This window comes from Tamandua tetradactyla, chromosome 19 (assembly GCF_023851605.1).
Source record: "Tamandua tetradactyla isolate mTamTet1 chromosome 19, mTamTet1.pri, whole genome shotgun sequence".
NCBI classification, from domain to species: Eukaryota; Metazoa; Chordata; class Mammalia; order Pilosa; family Myrmecophagidae; genus Tamandua; species Tamandua tetradactyla.
In genome coordinates this window covers 18,425,905-18,436,553 of record NC_135345.1, presented here as the reverse complement: position 1 = coordinate 18,436,553, position 10,649 = coordinate 18,425,905, and the positions used below count along the sequence as shown (strand labels likewise).

The 10,649-nt window shown below is 38.1% G+C and overlaps 1 protein-coding gene across 1 annotated transcript; it reads right to left on the bottom strand.

The window, feature by feature from the left end:
• Nucleotides 1-730: 730 nt before the first annotated feature.
• On the bottom strand, nt 731-9,967 carry LOC143663499 (double homeobox protein A-like). The gene is made up of 5 exons (XM_077137123.1): nt 9,857-9,967; nt 8,290-8,360; nt 8,126-8,165; nt 2,675-4,140; nt 731-1,005 (listed from the first exon to the last, which is right to left on the bottom strand). Exons 2-4 carry the CDS (start codon nt 8,310-8,312, stop codon nt 3,622-3,624), a joined length of 582 nt encoding a protein of 193 aa, XP_076993238.1. The 5' UTR covers nt 8,313-8,360; nt 9,857-9,967; the 3' UTR covers nt 731-1,005; nt 2,675-3,621.
• Between the last annotated feature and the right edge of the window lie 682 nt (nt 9,968-10,649).

Genomic DNA, 10,649 nt, shown 5'->3' with positions numbered 1-10,649 from the left:
TTGTAAGTGTAGTACCCAAGATATTTATTAAGCTTTCTGACTCTAAATCTTATTTTTCTTGCAGTAAAGTCTAATGCATTTCACCAAACTCAGCAACAAAACAAAGCATAACATATGCTTTGATTACTTAATACATTGTCTCAATTTGCAATAACTGATTAGAGTTATACATTCACATATATTGCACTATAGATCACTTTATAATATATTACATATTCCAATGTGTAATTTTTCATTCCCACAAAGATTCCCAGCCAAATTGTTCTAATGTAGAAAGGGTGAATACAGAAAACAGAAACTCCTCCAGCCAAAGAAAATTGCACATACACAAAAAACGAATAGCTTTAGTCTGTAATAGTAATAAAGGCATGAGCTTGTCTTTGCTTGATTGGATTAAACAGCATTTTAATGGAATGGCCTTCATTTGACATTTAGTTAACTACTATTTCAAGGAATCATATCTCATTTTAAAGTAAGAGCCAATCTTAGCAATGATTGCAACACTAGTTATTATAAAAGTGTTTCTTATTTTATTCTCCCAATCAATATGCTCCAAAACCCATTCTAGGATTTATTTTCCTACTTCTGGTTTGAAGCAGTGAAGAGAACAAGGAACTTACCAAAAGGCACTATCCTGAGAAGCAACATTGCTTTACAATTTCCACAGAACAGCCATATACATTAGCACTTTTTTTTTCACTTTCAGCCTTTATTTGAAGATAGCTATTATTTTGTCCTTAAATGGAAATGGAAACTGAAATAATATTTGTCCAAGATTAAATAGCGAGTAAGTGGCAAAAACAAGAATTGAAACCTGAATTTAATCATGTCCTATCCACTATATCACCCTTCTCCATTGAAAATTTGTCTCATCTCATCTCATCTCAGGCCTTGAAAATTATGAGGAGATGTTCATCAATATCAGATAAGACATCGTGTCCAGGTGGTTTCTTCCAAACATTAATCTAATTGTGTTTCTAATCTTAAAATTTCAGTTTATTGGATCTGGAAAAAACAGCAGAAACCATTCATTAAGCAAGCATGATTTTGTGTTATGATGAGCTAGAGACCATAGTACACCCTAGAGACACAAAAATAAATAAGACATGATTCATGATTCTAAATAACTGATTACACACATACATATACACACCTATCTGCAAATATTTGCCTATATGGAGAACCTAATCATCTTTTCATTTATTCAATTTCTTACTGGATATTAAAATAAGGAACAAGTGATACCTAACTGATATGTAGTTATGGTGAAAATACTAATATAGATGTTTCATATGTTTAGTCTCCTATCAGTTTCAGGGAATAAAGTGATACAGAATAAATAAATATAAAACATGTCAAGATGAAGAGTGAGAATCTAAAACAAGAAAATTAAATGAACTAATATAAGCATTATGAGTACATTTAGATGAACATAATAAAATATATTTTAAATAATAATAATACAGAGATTTTGAAAACCATTTAGCTGGAAGATCACTTGAAGATACTTTCCCTAAAATAATAGGATGAGAGAAAGAAGGAATACTTAAAGCAATGATCATAATATTCAAAAGGTAAGCATAGAAATACAAAATCTCTTTTATTTAAACAGATATTTGTACAACTTTTTTCACAATAGCCAAAAGGTAGAAGCAACCAAAGTGTCCATCAATATAAGATTGGATAAACAAATTATGGCTGATATAAACCATGGATTATTTAACCATAAAAAGGAATGGAGTTCTAATTCTTGCTGCAACATGGATGAATCTTGGAGATTTCATGTTGAGTGAAATAAACCAGACACAAAAAGATAAACATTGTATGACTGTATGATCTCATTTATATGAAATACACATAAGTAAACTTCATAGACAGATTACAGGTTACCAGCAGCCATGGTGGTGGGGAGAGGGTAGTAGGTGTGGCAAAAGGGGAATTATTGCTTAATAGAGTTTCTGCTTGAGATGAAAAATTTGAGGTATGGATGCTTGTGATGGTAGCACAATACTGTGAATAGAATTAATGCTACTGAATTGTGCACTTGAAAGTGGTGAAAACGAGAAATTTTGAGTTGTACATTTGGTACTACAAAAGTATAAAAAAAGAAAAAAGATTAAAGTGAAAAAACAGTTCTATCTTCAACTTTCCATCTCTCTTCCCAAGAGGTAACTTGTGTGAGATGGAGGTGTAACTGAGAAATTAGGATTTAACAAATGACTGTGACTACTGCCTCATTATATAGATATTTCTTTCTAGTGTCGAGTATTTTAGAATAACTGAAAGGAAATACTTGAAGCAGTTGAACTGTAACCCAGTATCCCTGATCTTTAATAATGATTGTATAACTATATTGAGGAAAAAATTTCAATTGCCCATGTGGCTATGGATCTACTGCTGGATATTTTGTTCTGTTAATCAACACTGTCTTAGTTAACTCTATTGTAATAGTATTGATCAATAAGAGGGGGGGTAAGGGGTATGGGATGTTTGGGGTTTCTTTTTTATTTTTATTTCTTTTTCTGGAGTAATGCTAATGTTCCAAAAATGATCAGGTGATGAATGCACAACTATGTGAACCAAGGGCTGTATACTTTGGATGGATTGTATAGCATATGAATATATCTCAATAAAATCACATTTATAAAAAAAAGAGGGAGATAATCAATGTTACCAGTTTCTTGAACATCTTTGGAGAGAAATAAGCATAACCAGGTCTCTGAATTTGTGTTCATTCCCCACACAAATGGCAGCACATTCTACCTATAGAAGTTAGCTCTTCAGGAGGCTTTCTGAGTTGGCATACTATCTCCCCATCTTTATTGCAATTATTCAATCCATTGTCGAAAAGTACAGGTCTATTACTGTGTAGGATGTCACTTAGTTTTGCTTGTTTAGTGTTTCCTTGTGATTAAATTAAGCATGTGCACTTTTGGCAGTAATACCACAGAAAGGATGTTTTGTCTTTCTTAGATGCTTCATATCAGGAGGCACCTCACCTCAGTCCGTGTTATTGCTGATAAAGCAAATTTTGAGCACTTGGTTAAGGTGGAGTCTGTTAGTTTTCTCCAATACAAATTTCCTTTTATAATTAATAAGGAATCCATGAGTAAGATTCTTTCAGACAATATATATCTTGTTCTTCAAAAAACATTCATTTCGAGAGTTTTACATCCACTGATGATTTTTGTCTGAACCAATTCTTACTGTGATGATTAAAAATGTGCTAGTTTTATTTTCACTGTCCTCAAACTCTGCTGAACTCCAGATCCAAGCTGGGTGAGGAGTGCTGTGACATGCCTCTTGGACCTGTTTCTGCCTTCTGAAGTCTTGCTTACCATTTCCAGAATGCTCAACTTGCAATTTCAGAGGAAGAGTGCATTCCCAGGAAGAGTGAGATAGATTTGGGTCTCAGGATGATGACATCTGATACACTGAACTTGTGTCTATGACCCCTCATTCTGGCTCCAGAGAAATAAAACAGTTGCTAGTGGGGTTGGTGACATTTTGTGTAGCTTCTGTGGCTTGAACTCTGTCTTCCCAGAGACCTTGTGCCTTGTCTCTTATTTTTCCTCGAATCTCAGCAGGTTCTCTTTTTCTTTGGTCATAGAATCGAGATCTTCAGTTTTGCAACCAAATTTGGACTCTTGCCTCTGAAACCCCAATTTCTTTAGCAAGTCTTTCTCTGGAATCACTCCCAGGGTAAGGGTTTTTCTTGAAAGCCTTGATGAGAGCACACAATTGGGAAGATTTATAGGTGGTCCGACACTGCCTGGCTTCTCCAACTTGAGTCCCTGCAGGGGCATCTTGTCTGTGGGCCTGGTTTGATTCGAAGACCTGCTCAGTTTCTGTCCCCTGGAAGGAGCATCTAGCGCTTCGATTCTGAAGCCAAATCTGGATTCTAGACTCTTTGGTGTTAATTTCTAAAGCAAGTTTTTGTTTGGTAGCATAACCTGGGTAAGGTTTTTGGTTGAACGTGTCTATGAGAAGTTTCAGCTGATCTGGTGTGAATTTGGTGTGACTGCGCCTTTGACATGTAGCGATGGTCTCATTTGTGGAGTCTTCCTGGGCCATGTTGAAAGATCCTTGGTGTCTCAAACATGTGAGTAGGAGTCCAAAAATCTCTTTTAGTAAAAGATTCTGAAAAATAGAAGTAAGTCCATTGAAAATTACTTAGTATTAGAGAAAGTTGAAAGCCCTTGCATGAACTAGGATTATAGATGGCCATTTTGCATTTGAAAGATTTATAAAAACTGTTTAAAAAATAAATGATTACAATGTTAGTTATTTGCACTGGACAAGGAAGCAAAAATATCATGGCTGCTGGGTAGAAGAATGTACAAGTAGAAGGGAACACAAAGGGGAGAATTCTTCATTTTGCCATTGGGTCCAAGAAAGATGGGGGATTCACAAAAAGAGTAACATTTTAGTTGGATTCTTTAATGGAGGTGTATTTATACAGGTGTCCACAAAAGGGGAAGAATGGAGTGAAGAGGTTGTGGATGGTTGGAGAACTAGTCTAACTAAAGGTTGGGCAGACTTTGAGGGGACTATACATAGTTTCACATGATTTGAGGCGTGATAGTGTGTGAGTTTGCATGCAAGTTAAAGAGAGCAAAGAGAAAAGAGAGAGGAAACACTGAGTTGAATAGTGTCCCCTAAAAAATTCACATCCACCAGGAACTTCAGAATGTGGCCTTATTCAGAAATAGAGTTTTTGCAGAAGTAATTAGTTAAACTAAAATAAGGAATCCTGAGTTAGGGTGGTTCCTAATCTAATATCTGGTGTCACTATAAGAGAACACACAGATCCACAGGAAGAATGTCATGTGATGACAATGGTAGTGATTGGATTAATGCATTTATAAGCCAAGGAACACCAAGGATTGCCAGCAATCACCAGAAACAAGAGGTATGGAAGGACCCATCTCTAGAGCCTTCAGAGAGACCATGACCCAGCCAGTGGTTTGAGTTCAGATTTCCAACCTCCAGAATATGAGAGAATACATTTCTGTTGTTTTATATCACCATGTTTTCATGACATTGTTAGGCAGCCCTAGGGAAGTAATATGGTGTGTGTGTGTGTGTGTGTGTGTGTGTGTGTGTGTGTGTGTGTTGGTGTGTGGGGGCTGGCCATGCGTTATCACAACACTCTGATGTAAAAAATCACATGAAGATGCATTTCAAGGGTAGTCTTGAAATGGAAAATGCGAATGAGATATAAAGGAGATTAGAGATGAGGTTTGAAGACATAAATGATGCCACGTGGAGCCTGAATGCTAAACTCTCCCATGTAAAATGGAGCCATTGAAAAGCTTTACATAGGAACCAAACAAGAAGCTGAGAGAAGGCAGAAGATGACAGCCATGGTTGTGAGGCCAAAGTTACACATTACGACTCTCCTTTCTGTAACCGATTTTCATATTCTCTCAAGCTCCATTCCTCTTGTTAGAAGAAAAAAAAAATTAAAATAGCCAATTAAAGATCATTTATGCTCTACTATTTTTAAAAATGTTCTTTTCCAAGTGTCAACTCAAATAGTTATGGAGTCATTTCCTTCCCCTTCTCGTGCCCTCAATTTTGAAGAGGAAGTGGGAAAACTTCATACTTGTCTGGCCTTAGGTGGAATCATGTCTGGCAAGCCTTTGGCTTACCCTGTCTCTGAGACCTGTCCCTCTCCCTGCCTGGTCTCTGGAGAGCCTGTGATGCCCGCTGAGGTGTCGTTGATCACATCTGTTTTGTTAAGCATCTTGCCACACCTAGCCATTCAATAAATATTTATTGGGTACCTAGTACATACCAGGCAGTGTTCTAGGTTCTGGGATTATACAGTACTGAACAAAAGAGACAAAAATCACTGCCTGACCAGTACTTAGCTTCTAATCCTGGAGTCCTAAAGTCCAAGCCTCTATGGTTTTCTCATCCAAGCCCCAGATCTCCATTTGTCCAACCAGTTCTTTCAGTATTTTTGTGTCATTTTGTATATGGCTGAGTTTGAAGGTTCTGGGAGGCCAGTGAACCTATCTAGACAACCTTCTTCACTTGTGTGTAAGCTATTTCCCATGCAGCACTGGAAAACACTAATGTTTTGCTGTATGCATGGTTGAAATGTCCTCAGACTATGGCCAAATGAATAGAGAATAAGACCCGCCCCCATCCCCCCGCGAAAGGGAATGAGTGGGAACCTGTATGAGGATATCCATTTGTTTGCCTTCGATTTCTGTCTCCCTCTCTGACAACCAACACAGAACAGGGCTTTTATTTCCCCTTTTACTTGCTTCTGTTTCCCATGCCTGTCTCTCATATCTTAATTTAATCCAAGATTTAGTCCTAACAGCCAAAAGTTGTAAGTAATCAAAAGGCTTATTTCCCAAATCTACGTATGTATTTATAATGAAGATTTGTATTTTAATAAATATTGCCTTGTTAAACAAGGCTCGAGTTTCAAGTTCATCAGAGCCAATATAGCACAAGAGACATGAGGATGAAGGGCTTATTTTTGCATATTATTTTAAAGATATTTGTAGAATATTTGGGTGGAGATATTCATCTATATTTCAAACTCTGTGCTGAAAATCCGGATATATTAATTGATATCATATAGGTGGTATCTTCTCACAACTCCCTTCCCCTGCCCACTAACTCATTTTTAAAGACTCAAAATCTGGGGTATGGAGACGTTTACCCAGTGGCATAGACAGGGTCAAATGACTATTAATTTGGCAGAAAACCTAAAGTTTTCTGCACTTCCAGTCCAGCAGTGAGGCCCATGATAAGTTAGGAAGACAATGTTTCAGCTGGAAAGAGCCAAAAAAGGAAACGAAATCTCTACATTAGAACCAAAATTTTAAGCTCAGAGATTTTACACATGTGAGAGAAATTTAAACTATCCCTGAATGAACTGCTATGTGTGCTTCCTGAAACACTTGCCACATTTAGCTGTCATCAAAGTGAATTTATTAAAAAATAGAACAGTCCACAGGGCAAGAGATTCTTTACATAAATTAGGTGTGAGGGATGAGAAGCACATTGGAGATTGTCTCTCTGGCAGAGTGGGAAAATATTTGTTTGCTGCAGAATTGAATAACTTCCTAGAACAAATTTTTTAAGACATTGCTGCAGTTCTGTGTTTATAGCACCAATAGAATTGACTGCCCATGGGAAGAACAGCATGTCCAGGGGTGAGGAGGGAGGAACAGGTGACCCTCCACATGTTCTCAAACATCTCAGCAATTGCTTCTTCTGAAAAGCCATCTCCAAAGTAAATCCTGTGTCCTCTACTTGGGATTGATTGGTAGCACTTGTGATGCCCTGGCAATTCAGAGCGTGTACTTTTAGAGATATCAAACTGGGACTCGTTCTCCATTTTATCAGTTTAACACAATTTCTTCTTTTCATTTAATTATCTCATGGTGTCTCATAGGAAAGTTAGCACTGTAATTTAAAGAACTTGAAAGTTAAGGGGGGTGGAAAGTTCTATAAGTGTATCAAGAGGGAGTGGTGGGACGTTCACCCCAAGATGAACCTCCGCTGTTTGCACTTTATGCCCTAATTTAATATTCCAATACCTCATGCTCTCAGTGTAAGGTCTAAATATTTGAAATGGTAAAAAACAAAATCACTGTGGGATGCAAGATAATGTGATAGATGATCATGTATTAAAAAAAGTAATCACAGTTCTGTGAAATATCACACATTTTTTTCCAGGATAAAAAAAAATGAAAATAAGTTAAAATCATTTCAAATGTAAATCCCATTCCCACATACACTTGTAAGGGAATCTGTTTATCATTCATTCTTTCTTTCTTTTCATGTAATAACAAGCACTGGGTTCCAATCCTATCTCCTGATCGTGTGTTAATGTCCAGATATGCATCTCAGATCTGCAGAGAAATACTTTTGAAGAATGTAAATACTTCCCTCAATGAGTTTACCATGTAATATGAGGCTAGACATGCGATAAAAAATGCCATATAGGTTACAGTCTATTAATAGTGATAATGATAATAATAATAAAGATGGGTACTATGGGGCTCAGAGAAAGAAATAGGTGGGTCAGACAAGGCACACCAGGAGAGCAGGAACTCGAGAGGGCCTCAGTGGAGGAGCAGGAGGCTCTTGGTACCTGCAGGAGAGCTGTTGATCCATCCAAGCCTTGGCAAGGACTGCATTAAGACAAAATTATGAAGCAGGCATTATCTATCCGCAGACAGAGAGTTATATTTTATCATATTCACCCTCACTCCAGTGCTACTGCACATTCTTCACTTCTCTATTATCATCATCTACCTGAGTTTGCTCTTGAGGCCCATCTGCCTGGCCTTTCCTGTACCTTAGGTCAGATATTAATGCTGGTTCTCCTAAAAAAAAAAAAAAAAAAAAGAAGAAGTGAGTATAGCTAAGTGCTTAATGGGGTGTGGCGTATGAACTAGAACTGATTCTCTAGCCTATCTCCCCTCATTACTAGTCATGTGACGCTGAACCTTAATTAATATTTCTGAGCCTTAGGTTGCTCATCTGTGCTGAAAACTATAGCTTGTTGTAGAAAATTCAATAGTCTATGTAATATATCCCTAAATAAAGAGTGATACTGTTTTCTTGGGTGAGAACATCCAAAAATTAACTTTTGGAAGAATAATTTTTAACATTTTTTAGGAATGTGTGTAAAAGCATCAAATACATACGTGAAATAATTTATAATATTATAAATTAAGCTGTGAACAAACAATAATGGGCAGAAACATCTTTCTCAAAGCTCCAGAAAACAAAGACCTGCAGTAACACGGTAAGCACTGAATTAAGAAAAAACCTACTTAAAAGCAGTAAGATCTCCCGGTTCTGTAGTTGACTCCTCCTCTATCCCTCACCTGCTTGGCCCAGAGCTGGCCTGTACTCTCAGGGGTCCCAGTACTGGAGGGAGCAGATTAACTCTTATGCACATTTGGGGAGTTATGTACAACTGATCCAATCTGTCTTGTGGTGGCCTGAGGGACTCATCAACTTACAACCTGCCCTGGATGTAGAAGGCAACTCACAGAACATTCCTACAGAATGCTTTGGGAGACCAGTCAAGTCATGCTGCCTATGCTCCAAGATAGTAATGGCTAAGATTATTATGGAAAGAAAAGGATATCTATATCTGAAATTGATGAATGGTTATCCCTTTGTGGATGGAAATGATCTAATAACAAAAACTCTCCCAAGTGACCAGGTGGTCTCCTTGAGAAATAGTGCCATATATGGGGGGAGGAAGGAGGAGAAATCGGGCCTAGTCTTGATCTCTGTTGCTAGAAAGTTGGTTATTCAGAGGCAGCAGGAGCAGTTACCCAATGTGTTGGGCCTATTTGTAGCCTCCATATCTGACCACATGGCCACTCCCATGCCATGCTCATTATGCCAGTTTGGGAGCCAATGACAAAGGTTGGCTAACATTAACTGGTAGAGTCATTTTGTCTATGTGATTCAATGCCTTTTCCACATGGATGCTTTCAGTTGGACATGAACAGATGATAGAAATATCTGCATATTTAACCCTCACTCCCCCATGTCCATCTATATCCCCCTACTTTCTTGTATCTAATCACCCTGCCCTATTCCTTCTAGGCCCCCAACGAGTTCCAAGTAATTAGCTACTACCCAGGAATCCATATTTTCTCACCTAAGCCTATTTGTCCTTCCACACCAAGTGGATGAGTAGGTGCACTGCTTGCAGCTATACCCACTGGGAAGATTTACCCTCCTCACTATCTTTCAGGGCTACTCTTAAATGTGGCTGTAACATAGTTGCCATCTGTTTTCAGCTTCAGCCATGTTTCAAGCCAATTCATTCATCAACCAACCTGAGGCATTTTTTTACCTCCTTCAGCTGGTCTTACAGGAGGACACTCTTATAGCCATTGGTATGAGTTGGAGAAGCAACATTGGGGCAGCTGTTGCGTGTGACATGAGGATCTTTGCTGGTTTAACAGAACCCAGCTCATAATGGGAAGTTCTAGAACAGGTTCACTTTATGCCTTATAGTCCATCTCTATCAGGACCTAATAGTATATCAAGAGTAGTTTTTCAAATATCATGCAATTTTCTGCAGTAGATGACATGGCCTTTCTCCAAATTCCCAGGATTTGTGTTGTGATTCCCTACTGGAGCTTCCCATAAACTGCATATTGCATCCTTTCCCACTAATAATACTTCCAAGACTGCAATACTGCAAGATCATCACTCCACATATGATTGTCTCATGAACTAGACCTACCACTTGCCTTTTCCTGTTCTAGGCCACATTCGAATCTTGCTGTGTCATTTAGTATATGGACTAGAATGGTATTCCTAGGTGTGCAATGTGCTGGCCCCAAACCTAAAGAGGCCTAGTGTTTTTTTCCTCTTTGGAGAGAGATGAAAGATGCAGCCATTTATATTCTTACTTTGGAGGGGGTAGACTGGCACTCCCCTGACCACTCAGTGCCTAAAAAGTTCACTGGATTATCTGGCCCCTGAATCTCCATAAGATCTATTGCCCATCCTCTGGAGAATATATGTCTTACCAAGGCTTCCCACATAGTAGAGAGTGCTTGCTCATTCTTTCCAAACAGCATGATGCTGTCAATGTAATGGAAAAATGCCTTGTTTTGTGTACTATCCAGCTAGTCCTT